Here is a 24,434-nt window from a genome sequence, read left to right as displayed (position 1 = left end):
AATGGTTCTCTAGTTATTGCTCGGAAATGAAGTGTGACGTACGGACACACGGACGGACGGACAGGGCAAAAACAATATGTCTCCTGGGGGAGACATAATGAACACTAGGTTCACCAAAGAGACATTTCTGAAGTTATTTCAAAATTGGACAAGCATTTTAGAGGCAGTGCAAGAAGATTTTTCTATCTTTAATAATGACAGCCATATTTTTTGACAAACTAGAATAACAAGAGCAGTCTGCTAGATGCTCACCAAATGGTCATTTTTATAATTAAATCAGGCAATTTTAGTCCGGAAGATTTGTAGAATTTTTAAGATATACATAAGTAACAGGAAATAAAGACTATATGTGGCCTTGTTTTTAAAAATCATAATAATTTGAACATTTAGGGTCAACCATGGATCATTTGTATGAAATTATTTCAGTATTAGTGACAAAAATGGATAATGGATGACACACTTGTTTACATGGACAACATTTTCAAGATGGACAGTATAGTAGTCGCAACTTGACCCCGATGGTTGACCTTAGGCTGATTATTCATATCGATTATTTCATTGTAGAAATCAAGGGTGCTTGAGGTATCCGTGTATATTTATATGGAATTAATTTGTAAACAGTGCAGTATCAAAGTATGTAAACTTACATTTGATCAGGTAAAACTTTCCAATACACTAATTTATATTTACACAAATTTATATTTCCTTTTTCTTGTGCAGCTCGTGTTACGTACACTCCCTTTCAATAATAGGTTGTGCCTCATTATGTATTATAATACAAAGGTCAACCATCGGGGTCAAGTTGCGTCCACTATAACTGTTAGTGATCTTGAGAACAACAAGCCATTGTGCTCTTGTAAGCTAAAAATTAAATTGGAAAAATTGCTGTACACTTCCTAACACTTCAACCACGACAAATTTCAGATAAATGTTTTAAAATACATTTTTTAAGAACAACATTTCTGTCAAAAAATATCAAATTTAAATATATTTAATAGTAATAAACTCAAGGCAAATGTAAGTTTTTTGTTAATTCAATACTGTATGTGTTATATCAAGTCATATGAGTAAAATATATAACAACCAATTCTATAAAAAATACCACACAGCCCAGATGAATGGCAGCATTTTTCTACTCACTATCAATGTTGCATGGATCTGTTTTGTAAGAAAATAAAATTACATCATTTAAGATGATGCCGATACCATATAGGGTAAACAATTGATGCAGGGTTTAGAAAAATCTTCCAAGGAGCTATAGAAGATATGGAGAGGATACAAATCAAAAATAAATGAGCCGCACCATGAGAAAACCAACATCGTGCATTTGCAACCAGCAAGGATCCAGACCAGCCTGTGCATCCGTGCAGTCTGGTCAGGATCCATGCTGTTCGCTTTCAAAGCCTATAGCTATTGCTATTAGAAAAACCATTAGCAAACAGCATGGATCCTGACCAGACTGTGCAGATGTGCAGGCTGGTCTGGATCCAAGCTGGTCGCAAATGCACTATGTTGGTTTTCTCATGGTGTGGTTCAAATGGACCAGCTGACATGTGGGACTCCACTATATCACTACATACTTTCTGTCTGGGGTTATAGTAATTCAGTTAGAACTGTGTATAGTACTATACAAACAGACGGAAGGCTACAAAACTTTTCTACTGAAATAAGAAGTTTATCAAGGAGGCATAAACTATGGAAAGGCTATCAAACAGCTTTAAAATCATTCAAAGTTTATTACAGAAATTTATATTTGTCTTGAATATCATCTGAATTTGCATAAGTTATTAATATTTAAAGGTAGTAAATCTAATTTTGGCCAAGTAATTGATATGTTCAAGACTTTAAACATATCATTTGTATTTAATCATTAAATTCTAAAGGCAAGATAATTACTAGACTCTTGCACCAGTAGGACCATGTCAGCATCCCAGCACCACTGAGATATCTACATGTATTGTGCTTATGTTTAAATCCCATAGACAATAGTTTACAAAAATGAAAAGATATACAGAGATGATTGAGGATCAGTTACCAGATACACAGATGTACTGCTGCATGCATGATGCCTACAGTGAACTAAAGCCGGGGTTCAGACACACAAAAAGTAAAAGGGCAGATAATCCATCAAAAATAGAAGGGCAGATAATATTCCTACAAACACAGAATTCGACTTAAAATGAGCCGTAACATTTATTTTGCCAATGCCTCTTGAGACTTATAAAAACAAGAGGCCATGAAGGCCCTGTTATGCTCACCTGACCTATTGACCTAAAGATCATCAAGATTAACATTCTGACCAAGTTTCATTAAGATATGGTCATAAATGTGGCCTCTAAAATGTTAACTAGCATTTCCTTTGATTTGACCTGGTGACCTAGTTTTTGATCCCACATGACCCAGATTCGAACTTGACCTAAAGATCATCAAGATTAACATTCTGACTAAGTTTCATGAAGATATAGTCATAAATGTGGCCTCTAGAGTGTTAACAAGCTTTTCCTTCAAATTGACCTAGTGACCTAGTTTTTGACCCAACCGGACCCAGATATGAACTTGACCTATAGATCATTAAGATTAACATTCTGACCAAGTTTCATTAAGATATGGTCACAAATGTGGCCTCTGAAGTGTTAACTAGCTTTTCCTTTGATTTGACCTAGTTTTTGACCCCACATGACCCAGATTCGAACTTGACCTAAAGATCATTAAGATTAACATTCTGACTGAGTTTCACGAAGATACAGTCATAAATGTGGCCTCTAGTGTGTTAATAAGCTTTTTCTTCGAACTGACCTAGTGACCTAGTTTTTAATCCCACTGGACCCAGATTTTGAACTTGACCTATAGATCATCAAGATTAACATTTTGACTGAATTTAATTAAGATATGGTCATAAATGTGGCCTCTAGAGTGTTAAATAGCTTTTCCTTTGATTTGACTTTTGATTTTGACTATACATGACCCAGATTCAAAATGGACCTTGAGATCATCAAGATTAACATTCTGACCAAGTTTCATGAAGATACAGTCATAAATGTAGTTTTTGACCCCAGATGACCCAATATCAAACTCGTCCAAGATTATATTGAAGGTAACACCCAAGTTTCATTAAGATTGGGCCAAAATTGTGACCTCTAGAATGTTAACAAGCTTTTCCTTTGATTTAACCTGGTGACCTAGTTTTTGACCCCAGATGACCTAATATTGAACTTGTCCAAGATTTTATTGAGGGTAACATTCTGACCAAGTTTCATTAAGATTGGGCCAAAACTGTGAACTCTAGAGTGTTAACAAGCTTTTCGTTTGATTTGACCTGGTGACCTAGTTTTTGAACCCAGATGACCCAATATCGAACTCGTCCAAGATTTTATTGAGGGTAACATTCTGACCAAGTGTCATTTAGATCGGGCCAAAATTGTGACCTCTAGAGTGTTAACAGTCAAATTGTTGACGATTGACGGAAGACGGACGATGGACGACGACGGACACAGGGCGATCACAAAAGCTCATCTTGAGCACTTTGTGCTCAGGTGAGCTAAAAAATCCTGCTCATCGCTATGGGCTGTATCAAAAGGAAATTTTTGAAGACTAGGATGAGAATAATGGCATAAGTCATAAATTTATCCTAATTTATCTGATACCAAAGCTATGAACGCTAGTGGGTAAGATTATCTGTCCTCTTACAAACAAAATCATCTAATGGATTGCATACAATATTCTAACATTTATAAGATACATACCGCCTACAAGTCGCACTGTCGTGCAAAAAAAGAAACAGAAACATTAGTATTACTAACTGATTTTCCACAAATAGATGAATTAGCTAAATACTGCTACATTAATATTATTGTGTTATGTTAGTTTACTTTATAATATTTTATGCAGAAACTGCCTCTACATTATGACTGCTTGAGTATTACCCATGGTAACACATTAAAAACTCACTTAACCAAATGCAGTCAATGAAGCACTGTTCTTTTGACTTTGCTGTTAATATATTATTAGTGCCTTAATTGCTTCTTTATGCATTTAGACCACTTTCTCTCTAATACCTTGTTCTGGTCTTCTAGTAAAAGTTAAACTTGAAATATGTGAAATGTGTGACATCATGCAAGAATGATTTTAGCAAGGTGTGAATGAGAAAAGTGACACAGTAATTTCGGACACAAACACCTGAAGCTCCTGTATAGAGAAAGTTAAAAACAACACTGTATGACACCTAAGTCCAAGAAGGGGCATAGTGAAACACAATCAGATACAAAACATGTGACAAATGAGCATGATTACTTGATGTTAATGATGTAAACTGCAAGAGTTGAGTACACAATGTTCGGAAGTAGTTGTAACATTTCAAAGTCTCAGAAAGGGCCATTATACTAAGCTCCAGAAAACATCAAGAGCTGTCTAATGACAGTGTGCTCAACTATTTGAAGCCCTGGCACTTAATACTTGCTTACATACAAAAGCTTTAGCATCATTTCTGTAAGTTGAAAAAGGGGCATAATTTAGCTAAAATGTAAGCCACAGTTATGAAACTTGCCAATGTTTCTATGATAAAAAAGGGCATAATTTTGACAAAAGAGTTACGTAACTTGTCCTATGAGATCAACTCATGATGCAAAAGATATGTCAAGAATCTGAAAACATTTATCAAGCAATTCCGGAGAAACACATTTACATGCAAAACTGTCACAAAATTTCTATGTTCAAAAATGGGCATAATCTTAATGAAATAAAAGCTTGAGTTATGTATTTTGCCCTGTGAGGTCATCTCATGATATTAACGAGATGAGTGATGTTTGAAAGCAGCTGGCCTGCAAAACTTTATTGAAAAAGGGGCATACTATTAACAATATAACAAGAGGTCATCTCATTGCGCCAAAAACATGTGTGAAGTTAGAAAGCATTTTGCCAAGTAGTTTAGAACTGAAAAAACCTGCTTACATGCCAAACTTAAACCTTTCGTGACACGGACATGGATGAGGATACCGACAAAACGTGATTACAAACACTCTACTATTTGAAAAATTTTAAATAGTTGAGCTAACAAGAGCTGTCCATAAGACAGCGCGCTCAACTATTCGGCGATTTGACAGTAAAATGAATTTATATCTCAATAAGAGACCTCTACTTTAAAAGGAAGAAACATCAAGATATAAAAAGACTGTCCCTACTACTCAGAGGGGTTAAAGGTCAAGTATGGAAGGGGTACTGATGATGATGGTAAAGATATATTTTGAGTTTCAAGTCATTATCTTATATAGTACCAAAGTTATGTCCAGAAAACGAAGTTTGTCAAAAAATGTAAGTATGAAAGGGGCATAATTTGGTCAAAAATACAAATTAGTGTTATGGGGATTGTTACAAACATGCAGATGATGATGATAAAGATACATTTTACCTTTCAAGTCATTATCTTATATTGTACTAAAATTATATATGAGAAAGCAAAGATTGCCAAAACACTAAGTATGAAAGGGGCATAATTCTGTCAAAAATACAATTAGATTTATGGGGATTGTAACCACACATGTAATTGTTAGGTTGGCGTGGCCTTTATAGACAGGGACTCTCACCCTGTATTCATGAATCTTGTAACATCAAGCCGTAATAATGAAATGAATGAACTGGCACGCAGAAAAGTGCCATTCAAATATTCCAAATTTAAATGTAAACACAAAGTCACCGCACCCAAATGTTCAAATGAAGTAAGTATAATAGTTTAGCACTACCACTCTAAGGTATCAAGTACCACCACAATCCGATAATGTTATAATACAAAATTAATTCAGAATTAATAGTTCTATCAATTCAGTATTCGCTACAATATTCAAGAATTTTAAAGGTGGCAGTTTACAGACAGCGATCTGCATACATTTTAAGGTATTGGAATTAATATTAAAAGTAGCAGTCCTAAGGCAGTGAGTTTTATATATTTTCTAAGGTAATAATTTAATAGGAAACGAAAATAAAGTAAAATAAGGTGTCATGCATCCTTAGCCAGCACTACAGACACTAGCTTTCAGTTCAGCCTGTGCTGGAAAAACCCAAGAATATATGACATTATACATTTCTTGTGAAAATGTAGTGGTGCCTTAAACATGTTTTACTCACGAACCGCTCTAAGCACACATTCAAAATGCGTCACACAACATCATCATGATAAGAACACAAACAAGTATAAAATATTTATAGTAAAGATCTATTATATTGTTTGTTCTTTAGAAGACGTGTTATCTTAATAAAGTCCAGGAGTTGCAATAAAATTAAATATATCTTATTTTAGTATCATGAACAATAAGGGAAAGTGAAAATACTATATTTTTAGTTTCTATAGAAATTAAAAGAGGGAGTTTTTATTTTAGTTTACTTAGTGAGACGTGCTATATTATAACATTAATAACAAATGAAATCTATCTATATTTTGTTTCTATGAAATATTTTAGCAAGAATGGATTTATGGAGGATTTATTTTTTACTACACATAACAGGGGGATGATGTATTAAAGAATATTTTAAATTTCAAGTCATTATCTTTTAAAGTACCAAAGATAATTGTCTATAAACCAAAGCTTTCAAAAAATAAACAGAAATATATATTCCAAGTATTAAAACCTTGTGACCTTGACCTTGGTATAAGAGCCAAGCCAACATGCAACATACATTTGTTTATAAATGCTGGTGATGTTTATTAAGTAACAGTAAGAAAAAGCAAAGTAACAAAGTATGACAAAACAAAGGTTGCCAAGAAACTTATTAAAACTAAGTAACATCTTGTGACCTTACCTTGGTATAAGGCCGCCTGCACATATTCTTGATGCGACATGTTTGGAACATCGACATAGCATAGTAACAAGATATGATAAAACAGGTTGACTAATATACTTCTATTGCACTTATCATCTGATTATGATTTACTCTGTACTGTTAAATAACTGTTACATAAAACGTGATGTATGTACATTCTGTATACTTATACGTGTTTTTTGAATAGACGAACTAGGAAAAAACATGATCAAATATTTGGTTAAAAGGAAAAGAGTGAGAATAAACATGATATTCATTCTGCCTCAACTTCTAAACAGAACCCAATGCAGAACAATTAATATGTAATGATTGAAATATTAAATCATTGAACTTCTAAATAAAATGTGTATAGTTCAGCATATCATAAAGCAACATATGATGATGTGCATAATTTGTTTATTCTTAGACGCCTCACTACTGTTGCACTACGCAAGTTGTTCATATGACTCTCTTCCTACATGGAACATGTATGTGGTGAAAAATATGGATAAAAGTAACAAAATGAAAATGGAATATCCAGGAATAATTGAAATAAAATAAAAACTGACAGTGTTTAAGAAAATAACCTTTACCTCCAGTATTCAGTTCTATAGGTAAGAGCAACACCATGGAAGAAATGAGAGTAAAGAATTAGGCAAATCACAATGTGCCAAATATTACCTTTAATAGATACTAATATAGATAATATAAACCTTTTAAACACATCAAAATTTTTTAAAAGTTCAAAATGCTAAAACAGGAGTATCGAAAATTGCAAAACGCTGATGTGTGTTTTTCATGAGTTAAAGTCAGGATTGTCCTCTTGTTGATTGTACACGTATTTTACAACCCTGAGTTTTGATAATTACAAAGGTAATTGCGCAAGGCAAAAGCTTTCAGGTAAAATCTTTTAATGATGTTAATGATTACTGTAAGTAGCCTAGCAACAAGAGAAACAAACATTAGTGAATAATGTGTACTTACTGTTCTTTTTCTTCTTCCTCTTTCGATTGATAAAATCCCTCCATCTTGAAGCAGTTCTCTTAATATCAACAAGGTTTTGCAAAGCCTTAGATTTTGCATTGTTGTTTTTTGACTGGACATCTCTAATGTTGTTTAAAAATGGACTGAAATGATATTCAAACTTTTAAAACATGTAAAAATATTAAACTGTAGCCTGCTGGCGCCGAGTGATTCTGCCTTTGTGACCAGCGCAGACCAAGATCAGCCTGCACATCTATGCAGGCTGATCATGGTCTGCACTGTTCACTATTCAGTCAGTAAATTTTCAGTAAACACCCCTTCGAATAATAAATGGTACTGTCCATATTGAATGACCGACCAGTCCATTTTAGAAATTTAGCAGGCTAAAGGTCAATAGCATTAACAGTTCAGTTTATTAGGCACATCGGCAAATAGCAAAATTAACATACAGGTTTTAATTAAACAATATATCAAATTAGTGTAAGCTGAAATATCAGCTCCTTTCAAATGTTATATACACTCTGGTCCATTATTAACTTGTTTCTGTGCCTAAAGCTGCATGTTCAGATAAATTTAGAGTATCAAATATTTTTACTACCCCAGCAAGTAACAATGCACACATACCTGACTTTGTTTCTAACTGAATTTGAAGCTTGTTCCAGCTCAAAGCTATCATTGATCACTCCAACCTTGCTCTTCTTCCCCTTCTTCTTCCCATCCATAGCAGTATCCTGAAAAATACGCATACATCAAAAGTTAAAGATGTCTATCTATCACACTTCAGTAACTCTATTACATCACTGAAAGTGATGGAAGTTCATGTGATGTACAGTTAGAAACAGGTTCCAAATGTAAGGGACTAAAGTAATAAATAGGTTTTGTGATGCCCACGTAAGAGAACAAGAGCTGTCAAAGGACAGCAACTTTTGACTATTCAACAGGCTAGTCAGCTGAATGAAAACAAAAGTCAAACAAGAGCTGTCCTTAAGACAGCGCACTCGACTTTTCTCAGTGCTTGACTCTGAATTAGAGCTTTGCCAGTAAAAACTTTATAAAACTTTAACCAAACAATCTAAGTTAAAAACTGGCATAACTCTGTCAAAATTCAAAGCAGAGTTATGGGGTTTGTTTCTCCTATTGTAGGCTTTGATAGTAAATAACTATTTTAAATTTCAAGTCAATAGCTTTGATAGTAACAGAGATATTTGACTTAATCAAAAACTTGTACCAAAAATTCTAAATTAAAAAGGGGCATAACTCTGTCAAAATTCAAATCAGAGTTATGGGGTTTGTTTCTCCTGTGGTAGACTTTGATAGTAAATACCTATTTTAAGTTTCAAGTCAATAGCTTTGATAGTAACAAAGATATTTGATGTTATCAAAAAGTTCAACAAAAAATGCTAAGTTAAAAAGGGGCATAACTCTGTCAAAATTCAAATCAGAGTTATGGTGTTGTTTCCCCTGGTGCAGACTTTGATAGTAAATAACTATTTTAAGTTTCAAGTCAATAGCTTTGATAGTAACAGAGATATTTGACTTTATCAAAAACTTTAACCAAAAATTCTAAGTTAAAAAGGGGCATAACTCTGCCAAAATTCAATCAGAGTTATGGGGTTTGTTTCTCCTGGTGTAGATTTTGATAGTAAATATACCTATTTTAAGTTTCAAGTCAATACCTTTGATAGTAACAGAGGTATTTGACTTTATCAAAAACTTTAACCAACGGCGACGGCGATGCGGACGCTGGGGCGAGTGCAATAGCTCTACTTTTTCTTCGAAAAGTCGAGCTTAAAAGGGGCATAATTCTGTAAAAAAGCAAAATAAAGTTAAGGAACTTGTGCAATGCAAGTCAGTTATCACAGTAACAAATGAATATGGACAACAACAGTGTCTGTTCTATTAAAGCATCTTAGATATTCAGAAATATTTGATCAAATAGAAGCAGCATTTATACCAATATCATAATTTTCACTTGTATTCATTGTAGAAATAAGTTTATGTTGCTATTACAACAAAAATGATGACTGTTGAGACCTGGGTTCATTAAGCCACATTCTTTATTATGAATACAGCATAACAGGCATATTGTAGTCTCACTGATCCACTGAACATTTTGCCTAAATTTTAGGATGCTTGATTCATATACTTGGAGCATTGTATATCAATAGTAATAAGAAATCAAATGATCAAATATCATAAACAAATAAGCTACAATTTGTTATTTGCACAGTAAATATCAAAGAACAAACATTTTTTATGAGCGGATCCTAGATAGTCAAACTAATTAGATGTGATCCTAGGAAATACTGAGTTATTTTTCTTATGGGCAATCTCTCTACTCGCATCAAACACTTGAAAGACCAAAATAGTGGAGGAAATTTCTGATGAAATTGTCATCTACATCTACTGTATACTGCCCAACAATCAATTCTGATTATAACTGGGAGGCGCTTGTGTGGGACAGACTGTTAAAAGATGAGCAAGCTCATTAGGTGCAAAGTTAAAAAGAACTACAATTACTTAGATTAACAAGATAGATCTAGATTAGAAGGTTACAGTTGACAGCCTCTCAGTAAACAGAATCAAACTGGGGCTGGACTGTATGTGTAGGGGAAGACCTTTCCAGGAAAGAATTGTTCTTGGAAAAAAGTAGTTAGAATGGTACGAGATTGCGTACGAGATTGTGGGATCAAGTAACTCAGGTTCCTTGTAGGTGTGAGGTGGTTATGGTCAAGTTCTCAACTGCAATAAGACTGTTCTTTATTAAGGGAATTTTTGATGCGGCATTGTTCAAGAGATTGCCGTTGAGATCTTTAAGCATTTGGGTGATACTGCTTGTTTGACCATAGTTGTTACATAGGTATCGAGCTGCAGATTGTTGTACTTGTTCAATTTTGTCATTTCCTTTTCAACATATTTTGAAAATTAAATAACCCTTAATCGCTAGAGGTCCATACCCCTAGAAAACCCTTAACAGGCCAGTCCAGAGGTACAGATCCGTACCTCTAGACACTTCCAAACGTTTACCGCGTATGCGATAAAACCAGTAACTTTACCTGACTTTGTACTATGATTTATCCTCAATTATTTTGGTCCTTCAAAGTTTTGACGTTTAGATTGTCCGTCACAAATATAAAACAATCTGACCATCAAATTATTCTGACTAGAGCAGAGCGAAGTTTTGTTTATCAAAGTTTCTTTTGTAAGGCCTATGTGGGAATTTCAGGATATTTTTGTGTCACATGTTACCAATGTATTTGGATTTTTTTTGACATTTTAACGAAAGTAATCGGCCATCAAATTCTCTAATGCTGTTCAAAGTTTCTTAGCTAAGCCAGTAACAAGGTGCTCGTCCGGAAATCCAAATTACATTATTTAACTTTATTCGGTCTTTAGTGCAATGCTTTATCAATAGTACCACTTAAAAAAGAAAGAAATATTGAAATTGAATACAAATATCAAATACTGTAATGAATTTACTTTATATGCAGTATATTACAGTTCAAAATAACACAATTGACAGAACTAATTGGCTCGTGCGTCCACCATTGTTATTTACACTATCGCCACTGACGACACAAATTACTGTTTCCCTGCTTACAGTTGATTGTGTTGCACAAGCCGAAAACCTTGAGAATTTTAAAAATGCGAAATGGCAACAGGTAAAACGAAAAAGTTATTAAAGAGAATTCCTATAGTTTTTTTCCTTTCATAGATTTTTTTTAAAATCACATATATGATAGGAAAATTTGTGCTGAAAACAATGAGCAAATAAAAACAATAGGTCACCAGGCTTGTTTTTGTGAAAAATTGTTTTGAACACACCCACTGTTTCTGAAACTGCCAGCAATTTTTCAACATTTTCATAATTTTCTGCTTTTTTATATATACATCAAGACAGCACAATACGGTTTTTTTCTTTTTACAGGTTTTATTATATACTTACTTTATATCATAGTCATATTTGTAATACTCTATCCTTACAATAGTGGGTACAAATGAAAAAAAAAATTGTTTCATATTTACTTTTGTGAACTTTTTTCAATGAAAAATACCCATAGTGAAGAATATCTTTTTAAATTTTGAAAAAACTCTTTCATAGAATTTTTTCCTTGTTTTCTTGTGTATAGATAATTGTATTGTGAGCATAAAAATGGCTAAAAATGTATGGGTCACCAGGCTAAAATTTATGTTAAGGCCGCTAGAATACAACACCTGTTCGGACGAAAATGGCGCGAACCTGGCCAAATTGATTATATGTATGTCTGCTAAAAGTTAAAAAAGTTTTAAAAATTCTTAATTCTTTCTATAATTGAATACTAAATAATCTGAAAGATGATATTGTCTTATCAGTACTAAGTCAATTATCTTACATTATATGAACAACACTGTCTTTGTACTAAAAATGCGATGTGAAAACACAACCACAAAAGCAGCAAGATACCTGTCAGGCATGATACTTGTCAATAAAACATAAACCAGTATCAACATTTGATTACTGATAAAACTTATCAAAAATGTTATTTCATTCAAGATTCATCATATTTAAGATTGTCTGTAACATGTTTCAACAAATGTTGACTTCAGTTCAGTTTTCCATAGAAAGTGTCGGCTGCGCAGAAAGATGCGCATAAAAAACTATAGGAATTCCCTTTAATGTATTAAATGAACCAGCACATGCTTATTTTGGGGGCCAACTGGTCTGTCTGTAAACAGTAACATTTATATACCAAAATGTTCGTCAGGGTCTGCAGAATAAGAAACAAAATTTCATTTCAATCAAAATGGTCGGATAATCCAGAAATTCAAGATGGCGTCCAAGATTACTTGATGTCACTGCCACAAACAACAGTTTCTACAGTGCATATACAAAACTGAAATATTCCGATGTGTATATATATTAAAACACGAATATATAAAATGCAACTAAGCTCATTTGTGTTTTCACTTAAAGCTAGTACCATATATGATGGCCTGTAAACACATCAATTAATACAGCGTTCTAAATAAACATGTGCACCCGTTAACACACTGTTTTCTTTCCTTGCCACAGAAATACAGTGGTTCCAGCTGTCAACATACATTCAAGTATTTCTTCAAACAAATTGTATCTAATTCGTGATGAAAATATCGCGAGTCTGAATGTATGACAGAAGAATCAACTAATGTGTCTACCGCATATTTGGCGTGCAATATCATAAACTTCTTATTGGTTTGACTTTAAGGCCTGTATTTCTATATCATCGTCTGTACTCACTTTCACCATTACCACCATTAATGATCAATATTTCATGTGCATTCAGATGACAGCAAGCCTTTTCTATCTTATACCCTGTAGAGTACTTTGCCAAGCGTTCTTTATTTGTGCCACTACACAGAAATTGCTTCCAATCCTTAGGAACTCGCAGTTCACTGTTTATAGCAAAGTCATCTCTCTCTCTCTCTCTCTCTCTCTCTCTCTCTCTCTCTCTCTCTCTTAATGCTATGCCGCCAAACATGACTGTATCAGCATTTTCAATTGCTGTTATGTTACCTGGTAGAAGATCTTCAAGTTTTGACATAAAGATAAAGTCAGATTTTTAAGATTTATGCATCTTTCCTTGATCTGTAAACATGCTCAATGGAACCATTGTGTTCTCAAAAGAAAATACTCGTTCCAGTGGAATTTTCTTGTACGAGTTTATGGCCGTGACAAAAACCATCTCACTAAGGCAATTTCCCTTAATGTAAGACCTACTATGCCACCAGTCCCTTTCAATTCTTTGTTTTGGGTTACTTCTCATATGTAGTCTATCCACACGTTGCTGAATTTTCCACCTGACAGCTCTGCGGTAAACGTTCCATCAAGAAATCCTTCCTCAATCTCTGAAGGTAACCTGTTCATCTGCAGCAGCTGAACAGTCATGTATTTAGCATACGTGTTCCATTTTGCTTCGAAGAGCAAAGGCATTAGCTGTAATTTGGAATATTGCTGTATTGTCCAGTTTGGAGACCGTGTGGATAAAACGAACAGTTTCAAAGGCATGGAGACTTTTGTCAGATAGTCGTCCCAAAGCTTGAACGTTGGTGAATTTTTCTGCTATCTGTCCGGAATTCTTCTGTCAAAGATATGACATGTGACATGACTGGATAGAGTGTTATATAATTCCGCCATCTCATGTTCTGTGTATGTCTGACTGCTTTGCAAACATTGCAGATACATCTTGGTGCATGTCTTTGTAGTTGTCGTCACACCAGGCCTCGAAATTCTTCAGGAACCGTACAGTTAATGCTTCATCAACACGTTTGAAAGCTGTTAGTCTTCTGTCGAAGTCTTTTCCTGTCAGAATATTTGTAACTGTTGCAGGCGCGTACATACCAGACTCTGTCAACAGTTGTCTGAGACCTGCATCTCCAAAGTGTCATAGCCTTGCAAAGACGGACATAAGCATATGCATACCACCCTCCGCTGGAATAACGCCTTTAAGCTCCTCACATCAGGCCCAAATAATTTCCAGTGCCTTGCTTAAAGACTCATGGCAAATACAACTGGAACGTATGATTGGCCTAAAGCATTCACGACTTCCTTTGTGTGAAGGAGTGTCGTATATACCGTGTTAATTGTAGTCAGTTGGAGTTGCCATTATTATGGGATTGTAGGCAGTGTTGGAAACAGTATGGTAAGAACCACTGGTACTTGACTGAAATATGTTCCAATGCGGAATGATTTGATTTTCTGATAAGTCTTCGCAAAACACTGTGCAGCGTCCAAACACATACAACAATTCCTTCAACTTTGCTTGTTGTACCGACTGTGATACTACCGGCTTTATCTTTTCCAATGCAACTGGATGAACAAACAATGGGCCTGGTCGATAGATTGTTTATTGTATGGTACAATACCTCAAAGACTTCCACCAGGTAATGATTTGCTATCAGATGTTCGACTTCCTGTCCTGGGAAGACGTGGTAATGGCACATCTTCGGCTGACCTGCTCGGCACCAGTATACTAGTCATTGCATGTGTGGTACGCTTGCCATCTACAGTTCTCTCATTATGGTCCCAGTTATCGGTGACTGTGACTATTAGCTTTCCACTTTGTTCACGGGGAGTAAAATTTATAGTATTCGGTACAAGTCCACCTGATGGAGTAACCCCCTGGGTTTCGATGGTTTTGTTTGCAGCGGATGAGAGAAACATGCGTAACTCTGAATATGAGATCGAGTAGCCCATGCACTACATTATTCAACAAGGTGTTTACTGCCAAGTCATTGTACAAATGAACTGCAAGTCCAAGATGTTTCGGTGAAGGAATACCTGTAACAAGACTTGTCAAATCACAGGCAAGTGTGAGACATTTCTTGTCCATGTGTTCAGTTGCGTCTTTGAATGTCATGAAATTTTTAAGTTAAAGGACGTTCTTTTATTATTTAATGCGCAAAAATATAATCCAGCACGTTTTTTTCTCTTTTTTCTTACTTATATTTAAGCGGGCGAGTTAAAATGGAAATAGATTTTACTTTTTCGTGATACACTTTTTCATATATACACCACAATTTGTCGTTCAGATGCTTGTTATTTAATCCCTCAGACTTACGACCTTCGTGATTAAATTACTACGCACATGAACTCCAAATCGTAAATCGTAAAAGTGAAATATATTTCTTAAGTATAAACGTTTATATTATATCTGTATGGCTGCATATTTTGCTCGTCTCCATAATTATCTCAACTGTGGTGATCTTCATGGTCAGCTAGGGGACAACCAGGAATTGCAGATGACTTGTCTGAAAATTGGCGGTATACATGCACGCCTCTACTGGATGGATGCAACAGACTTGTTACCTGACAAAAGATGGTATTTGGCTTAATACAAATCTTATACATTTAGATAATAATGAAATAGCAATGTATTGTTTTAGTTACACAATTGCAATTCAGTCCACAATAGCTGTCAAACGATAGTCCATGTTCATATCCGAAAGAAGACCATAGTCTTTGGTTCGTCAGCCACTGCACTACCCGAAAAAATACAGTTAGATATAATGCCATTCGTTTGAATAAAAAAGGGTTTAAATTCAAGAATAAAGTGATCTTGGTATTATTATCATTTATATAATAATAATAATAATAATAATTATAATTATTATTATGATTATTATTATTATTATTATTACATGCATCAGTGAGCAACATGTTTACTAGCACGTGACTAAAGTTGTATGTTCTTGATGCCTCGACAAGTTTAAATTAATAGTTTTTTACTGTTACGTAATGTTGAAAGTTACAATCATTTTTATGTTAATCAAAAGTGTTATGGTCCAATAAGAGTTAAACAATTCATTATTCCCATTATGATCGAGTAATTGAACATTTGAAGTTTAAAAACAACAGTTTATATTAAAAATGAACCTTTAGAAAAGTTCAAAATAAGTGTTGCATCACCAGAATCTTGAATCTTTGGTTTTTTAAGCAAACAATGTGGGTCGCAAGTGTCCAACACAGACTGAAAATATATAAAATGGCAAGTATTAGATGATGATGTACTGTGAAGGCTTCTAAGTTACTTAATTTTGCGGGAAATTCCTTAGTCCGGTTATTAGTGCATATCCGACTACTACTAAAGTTCTGAAAAAAAAAACTGACACAGAAATGTCCTAAATGAACGTATTCAAATGCAAAATGCTCCATTTCGTGTTTAAAATCACATTTAAGAAATACACAATGGAATTCTTAACAGCAATATATTCGCCGATTTGTCAGTTTTGTATTCCATGTTGCACTGAACCCCGACATTTCAAATGCAGAAACTGGTATAAAACCTACAAGATACAAAAGTTAAATAGGTAATTTACATTGTCATTTATCTGCTAGTAATAGCGAGCTCGAAGATATTTTGAGTAGATGCGCCTATTTCGGCAGCAATTTCTGCATTAGAAAGGCCGATATTTTGTCTCCAGAATGTGTGAAAATGCACAAAATGCGTCCATTTCAGTCATATTCATGACGGAATGAATGATATTTCAGAATCAAAGTGAAAAATAATGCATACAGGTGAAACCTTTACCAAAATTTACAATGAAGCGACCATAGAGCCTAAATTAAGCCCAGAAAATGGGTAGGGGGTGGCCTCACTTAAATGTCTATATTTCTCTAAAATCTCGAATTTTCACAATGAAACTTGTTAACATGTTCGGTATTACATCTTTCTTGAAAACAGAGATGAAAATGTTATGAAATTTGATAAAAAGATATCTCTTATAGGTTATAATGCAGTAATTCGGTCCAAAATGTGCTTCCGTCGCGCATTTGCGCGTAAATCGGGGGCCAAATGGGCATTATTTCACTCGTGGAATGAATTTTACATAAAATAGGACACGTTTCATGCTAAAACTCGCATGTTTTCGAGTTGTTTACATGAAAACGAAAGTAGAGCGTTTATTCTGCGGACCGCTTTCTGAAATGCGGCAATATGAGGGTACCTGACTTCAGTTGACTTGCATTTCACTGCATACTATTCAACACCCCTTTTTCTTTTCGTTTTCTTGAAGCAAATGTATGGGTATCTTGTGGAAAATAGGTCTACGACGGAGTGAAAATCTAGAAACTGTAACAAAATTGGTCTGAAGTAGCTGAATTTTATATGAAACAAAGAACAATTTCTTTTATTGGTATATAGCCTTATGACGTCACCGTGACACCGGCTTCCCATAATTTTTGCAACGTATGATATTCACTGTTACAGGTATGGTGACACTAAATGTAGACTTTTTCAAGTGAATGGGTTCTCCTGAATTCTTGTGAGTAGGGAATAGTTTCTGTGTGACAAATAAATGATGCATAATATTTTTAGCTAAATCCGATTTCTTTGAGCTCGCTTTGAGGCTTTGCCTTATTTCATATTATTGGCTCAATAACACTTCAATAAACCGACGTGCTGTCTTCTGAAACCGTCGTTTTCTCTCAACATGCTGAGATGACATTGGAAATGCAGACGACTTACAAATGGCGTATCAAAGGGAAGTAACCAATTGACTTGGTTAACTTCATAAGAAAGACGTTCTAGTTCTACTAGATAATACGAAACCATTCAAGGCGTGATTAATTAAAACGTTTCTTTTTTAACAAACGCAGTTACTGTAGAATAATCATTTGCTTTCTTAAAAAATGATTACATATGATTTATGATAAGTACTAAGATGGTGTTACTCCAGAGCAATTGGTAAAAAATTGGTTATTTTTTACTACATACATGTAGTCCGCCATCTAGGATACCTCCACAGAAACTAAAATTTGCACATTACTAATATATTTATTTTGTAAACAGCATACCTTAGTCTACATTTCAGTGTAAATTTTCTCACATTTAGCATGGTAGCTTTCGCATAAAAAAGAAAATACCTAGATCACAATCGGATATTTTCCCAAAAAATAAGTTTGACATTGAATTTGAGCTTGATCTTAGTACTATAACTAATATGTTTATATATATATATATATATATATATATAAGTAAAGGGCATATAGTGACAATGTACAAAAAAGAAGATTGGCACTTCTATCTTTAATTCTGTGAGAGATGTCAATGAAAGGTATATATTAAACCATTGTCTCAAAATCGGCGGCAATGTTGGCCGCCATCTTGGATTTCCGGAGACTCTGACCATTTTTACCAAATTGACTTTCGTATTAATATTTTACAGTCCCCGACTGATATTTTGGTGTATAAAAGTCACTGTTTACTGACGTAGACCTATAGGGTCCAACAAACCGGTCTTCGTTTCCTACACTGTTCAATAAGGTTGTTACTTCCCTTGCGTGAGTTGTCGTTATTGATAAAAGCTACTTCCGGTGAGCAAATAATACCAGAAAATGGCGATGAGCAAAAGAATTGATGAATCGATTGACTTTGACAAACATTCAGTGCGTGAATTGAGGGTTTATTGAAGAGATAGGGGTGCACATGTGCCAGGAAATAGGCCATAATTAATAAAACGTGCTAAAGGACTTGTTAAATTAGATACGAGGCCACTGTGTGAAATACATATCGAGGACCATCAACGCTACAAACAACGACAATTAGAACTTTTTAAATTTGTACTCCTCTTGGAGAGAAAATACCTGAGCCCAAGACTTCTTTGTATAGACTTTGAAGCCGGGACATTCTGTTGAAAGGATCTAATCTGCGTTTGCCGGAATGAAATGTTGCCAAAATTAATTTCATTCTACAAAGTAGCATTCATTTGAGAGTTGTTTTCAGAGCATGTATAACGGGAAAAATCTTTGTATTAAAGTTGAAAAAGACTGAATACTTGTCAACAACCGCTAACATGTAAATGTTAAATTTCATTATGTCTTACTATAAACAATGTTTCAGTGACTTGTTACTAAATACTTAACTGTCTAACTTTTGAACTATTTCTATGTGAATAATTAAATATCATAAAGTAGTGGGTATTTTTAGTTTATTTTAGCAGCTTCTTCGTCCTAAAATGGAACTTACCTACATACTAATCAAATAGAGCAATTCCGTCTCTTAAATAGTTAAAATTTACGATCTCCGCTCACTTTGAAAAGTCTCAAAATACAAAAGTAGGCATTCATTTGTCACATTTTTAACGAGCGAATTTCACAGCACGAGTACAATAAAAGCAGAAAAGACATCGTTATTCTGTAAACACAAGAATAAATCAGTTATACTGTTCGGGCTAGTTGAGCACAACTGTTGCGAAATTGCTACATCTAGTATGCTTGTAGTATGTGAAACGATTTCCACATCCAAGTTTGTCTATGAACGCATACCACGCTTAGGAGTGTCGGCCAAATTGTTTCGGACAAGCTTTGGTAACGGATTTCTGAGCAAAGTGTCACGGGTTTCAGGACGATTTCTCGAAATTGATCTGTCTGTTAAATATTTAATTCATTTTTTGATAATACATCGTTATTTGGACTTTCTGTCTACAATTTGACAGATATATCTTAATGATATGGGAAATTATGGAGAATTCGCCTGCGATACACGAGACATACATTATACGCGGGATGTCCCTGCGATAAGAAACATCGAGAGAATGTGAGCGGTGCACGATGGAAAATGAATTATGTTTAGTATCCATCCACCGAACACGTGTTCTAGATTGTAACAGGTGAGTATATTTCCCCGTTACTGACCGTGGTTCTAAAACTATATATAGATGTTGGGTATAACAATGTACAATGACATTTTCTTTCTGTTCTGGTGCAACCTGGTAGGCGTAACACCATGCATCCTCTGTTTGTCTATATATTATACAATCTTTCGCTAACAGAAGTAATACAAAACTACGATTGTTTTGTTACTACTATGGAATACTACCATAATTTGATATCAAGATCCGTTTAGTTGGCGATGTGGAAAAATGATTTTAGTGAAAAATACTTTTCTTGAATTACACAGAATGTTCGCTATTAGATGGTTACCATATACCCTTCCGAATTTTAACTGATATTTTTTAACTTAATTAAGGAAGAGTTAGAACATTCCTACTGAGTAAGTGCTGCCCATGACAAGACCCACAAATTCAGCCGGTGATTGAGCACCCTGTCATCAGAAAGTCTAGCCATTTGTGTTCTTTCTTACGTAAATTTTACTAGCTATAAAACCGAAACACACACAATTTACTCATTTTTGTCAGAATCATGTATAAGAAAATGAATATGTTATTCCAAAATAATGACAAGAATTGCATTAGAAGATTTGTAAAGTGTATGTATTATCCTTACATTTAGAAAGCCGGTTCTATTGAAAATATGCTCGTACGAAAGCAATAACACTCTCCCTGGGTTCAATGAGACTTTTTCACCTGATATATAATTAGTCTTTCCTTAACTACCACACGGAATTCAACAAAATCTGCGAGCATCCTCATATGATTGTACAATGATGACTATGACTCCGCGAATGGGGAAGGTGCATTTTGTTGCAATATTTATTTGAAGTCTAGTAAATGCTACAATCTCAAGTATCAATTTAAAAATGATAAACAAAAAATGTAACCCATACATACCTTTTATCTTATTCCCATGTAAAAGAAGTCTGCATTTTGTTATGACATCGGTGACATTAACTATTCTTATATTATTGTGGTGTACTAGTATCTCATTAACCACTTGTGCGAGTTGCGGGCCGTCTGTCAGGTTCAGCAGCCTACGGGTGTCTATTATGAACAGTAGTGACCGACTGTCTGTTAGGTCCGATAGCCCACGGCCTGTCTATTAGGTTCAGTATTCCACATGCCATGAATATCCTACCACTTTAGATTTCATACAGTTTGCTGGGTTTTAGTGATGAATATAGCCAGTCTATCCCTCTGATCCATGACATTCCGTGCAAAGCATGGTTGCAAATTCATTCCGTGCAAAGCATAATTGTAAATTATCTAAATACATGTACACTGCTAACTTGCGTACAAATTAAACCAACTATCAGACAAATCGAGTCTGCAATATTTACTATTTGTTTTGTCCTCACTGCTTTTGAGGGATCTATTTTTCAGATTTTGTTAGGGCCTAATATATTATGTTGTTATTAAGTGATTAAGTATATATCACATGATATCTATTTCAAGAAAACAAATAAATAAAACAAAAACATTAGATTAATTTAGGATTTTATTTAATGATAACATCCTTACATCATTTAAAGATGTTTCAGCAAATAACCTTTTTATTTACACTACAGTATGTTCTTTGATTTTAATGCCGACGTAACTTTGTAAATTCTTGTCCGGGCTGTAATTCATGTCATCCATGAAGGAATTTTGAAATAGTTTGGCATAAATATATTAACCTTTATGAGACGACGTTTCATGTGTAACACTCAGACCCCTTTCTACACTGTCAAGGTCACACTTAGAAGTCAAACAATCTGTTTTGTGTCCGGATCGTAACTTTGCCATTCATCAAGAGGTTTTAAAAGTACTTAGCATAAATGTTTATCAAAATGAGAACCCTAGCTCCAAGGTCAAGGTGTTAAACAGGGTTATTTTGTGTCCGATCCATATTTCTGCTATCCATGGAGAGATTTTGAAATATCTTGGCATAAATGGTAACTATAATCAGACAATGTGTCACGCGCAAGACCCAGATCCCTTGCTCAAAGGTCAGTGTCATATTTAGAAATCATATCATAATAGATCTTTACATGTCCGATATATAACTCTGTTATCCATGAGTGGGTTTTGAAACAACTTGGCATAAATGTTTACCATAAGGAGGCAATGTGTTACGCGCAAGACCCAGACCCCTAGCTCCAAGATCAAGTTTACACTTAGAAGTCAAGTGAAAGGTTAAGAGGGTCTGTTTCATATCCGATTCGTAACTCTGTCATTAATCATGTTACAATCTAAATATTTTAAGATTTTGTACCAATTGCAAATTAGCTCAGTGGTAAAGCATACTGTCCATGTTAAACAGATCTTTTACCGTGTGGGTTCGAATCTCACCATCGACATTATTTTTTTTTTCTCGTAAACATTTAGATGCCTTCATGAACTATGTGACAACACAAAAGAGAAGTATCATAAGCCGATATGGCGGATCAGAAAAGTTTACCATTATATCAAAGATGATATTGACTAAATACATGCATTTACGCCAGGCAAATAATAAACATACTGTTGTTTTATATAAAGGCAAACATACAAATACAAACCACCAAAGAAAGAAACAAAAATATGAGAATGAAAATGAAAACATTAAAAATATTCCCGATAACGAGAAAACGTGTCGTGCATAACAACCAGACGCTAGCTCCACGATCGCTGTCACATTTAGAGGTTACGGTTTACATGGTGTGTTTCTTGTCAGTTTCTTGTCAGTTCCATACCTATTCCGTCGGTGAAGACATTTTAAAATTACATGGCATAAACGTTCCCTATATTAAAATAAGGTGTCAGGCGCAAGTCCAAAATCTCTAGTTTCAAAGTCAAAGTCAAACTTAGATTAAAAGCTAACATTTATGTTTCTTGTCCAGTCAATAACTCTGCCATTCATCAAACATTACTTGTCACAATTTTCCCTATGATGAGTTAGTGTGTCATGTTCAAGACCCAGACCCTAGCTCTAACGTCAAGGTTACCTTCGGAGAATTTTTTTCTCTTGTCGAAAAATTAGTCATAACTTAACTATTCTGGCATATTTTGCGCATCGAACTGTAGCATTCTTGGACAAACCTCGGGGGCGTTTGTCACTAATAGTGCCATCTCTTGTTTGAGCTTCAATTCTAACTTTGAGAGTTACATATATTTGTACTTATCATTTTAAAATGTCAAGGTCAGTAGTGGCTATTGTCATGTTACCTTAAAGACACACCACTAACTAACTGTAACCTTTTGTATTTCCATAATGTTGTCTGACTAAAGTACATCTCCTATTAAAGTACATCTCCTATTACGCTATACTTCGGAACTGAAGACGTGCTATTGATAGCCTCGTTCTGACGACCATTCCGTTAGCCAGGCAGAAGGCTTACTTACAACATTTTGTAAGAATAAAAAATCTGTAAGCGACTGGTCCCGAATTCGAGTCCCTGACAGCCTACACATTTTTACTTACTTACAACAATTTGTAAGAATACAAAATCTATATTTAGACTGGGTTTTTGATAGTTACATTTTTATGACGTAAAGTGTCAGCCGGTTAGCTCTGTCGGTAAACCGTTAGCTCTGTCGGTAGAGCACTTGCTCTGTAAGCGACTGGTCCCGAATTCGAGTCCCTGACAACCTACACATTTTTTTCTTAATCTTGACATTCGAACAAGTCGTCTGATTGGTTAAAATAAAAAAAATAGAATTGCGAAAATAAAATAGCAATTCTGGAAAATCAAACATATACAGAACACGATTAAGAATGGGTCCTTCTCTGATCTTGGTTTAGAAGATCAAGTATTTCAGTCAGATTGTTCCATAATTGTAATTATACATTTTTGTATGGAGAAATGAGAAATAACAAGTGTCTAACTACAGTTTGACAGTAACAGATATAAGGCTAAGACAATGTATTACTAAATATATTATTCAATTAATGTAGTAGTATGCACGGTACTTCATGTATTAAGGTGAGTTTAGATCACACTTTGTTTCTATATACAGTGTAAGATAGTTATTATTTTATTTTTTATAAAACTATACTGAGAAGAGAATGACTGAGTAAGTTTGCAGATGAAGTTATGAAAACCGGACTGAGCTTGTCCACCTGTCATCTTGTAGAATAGTTGTATGATACCAGTATTACCAGAATTATTTGCACAAAGTTGATGTGGGAGGAAAAGTAGACCACTAGGTATTGGTGGGTCTTTAACTCTTCTAACTTGTTAAATACCGATGGATAAAAATAAATGCTAGAGCCTACAATTAACGGTCAATGCAATACGTTAATGTTACACACCGATAGCCACACGAAAACTACATGCAGATATAGACTTGCCACAGTTCTCTACTGCGAAAATCTAAAGTGGTAATTTTGACTGGGAATTCACGGCATGACGGGCTGTCTGTTAGGTTCAGTAGCCCACGGCCTGTCTGTTAGGTTCAGTAGCCCACGGGCTGTCTGTTAGGTTCAGTAGCCCACGGGCTGTCTCTTAGGTTCAGTAGCCCACGGGCTGTCTGTTAGGTTCAGTAGCCCACGGGCTGTCTCTTAGGTT

General features: G+C 34.8%; 1 protein-coding gene across 3 annotated transcripts in view; it reads right to left on the bottom strand.

Moving 5' to 3' along the window:
* The window catches only part of LOC123525348 (uncharacterized), a 59,239-nt gene extending 47,897 nt beyond the window's left edge, over positions 1-11,342 (bottom strand). The window contains exons 1-4 of one of the 3 annotated variants that reach the window (XM_053537936.1): positions 11,254-11,342; positions 8,398-8,504; positions 7,774-7,916; positions 3,744-3,758 (exon numbers count right to left, since the gene is read on the bottom strand). In XM_053537936.1, coding sequence (XP_053393911.1) covers positions 3,744-3,758; positions 7,774-7,916; positions 8,398-8,495 — 256 coding nt within the window. In that variant the 5' untranslated portion in view covers positions 8,496-8,504; positions 11,254-11,342. Of the gene's footprint in view, positions 1-1,140; positions 1,159-3,743; positions 3,759-7,773; positions 7,917-8,397; positions 8,505-11,253 lie in introns of all 3 variants that reach the window. The other 2 variants (XM_053537935.1, XM_053537937.1) reach the window with 2 other exon arrangements.
* Between the last annotated feature and the right edge of the window lie 13,092 nt (positions 11,343-24,434).

Source organism: Mercenaria mercenaria, chromosome 3, assembly GCF_021730395.1.
Source record: "Mercenaria mercenaria strain notata chromosome 3, MADL_Memer_1, whole genome shotgun sequence".
Lineage (NCBI taxonomy): Eukaryota > Metazoa > Mollusca > Bivalvia > Venerida > Veneridae > Mercenaria > Mercenaria mercenaria.
The sequence above is the reverse complement of the archived record's forward strand: the minus strand, read 5'-3'. Positions and strand labels throughout refer to the sequence as shown.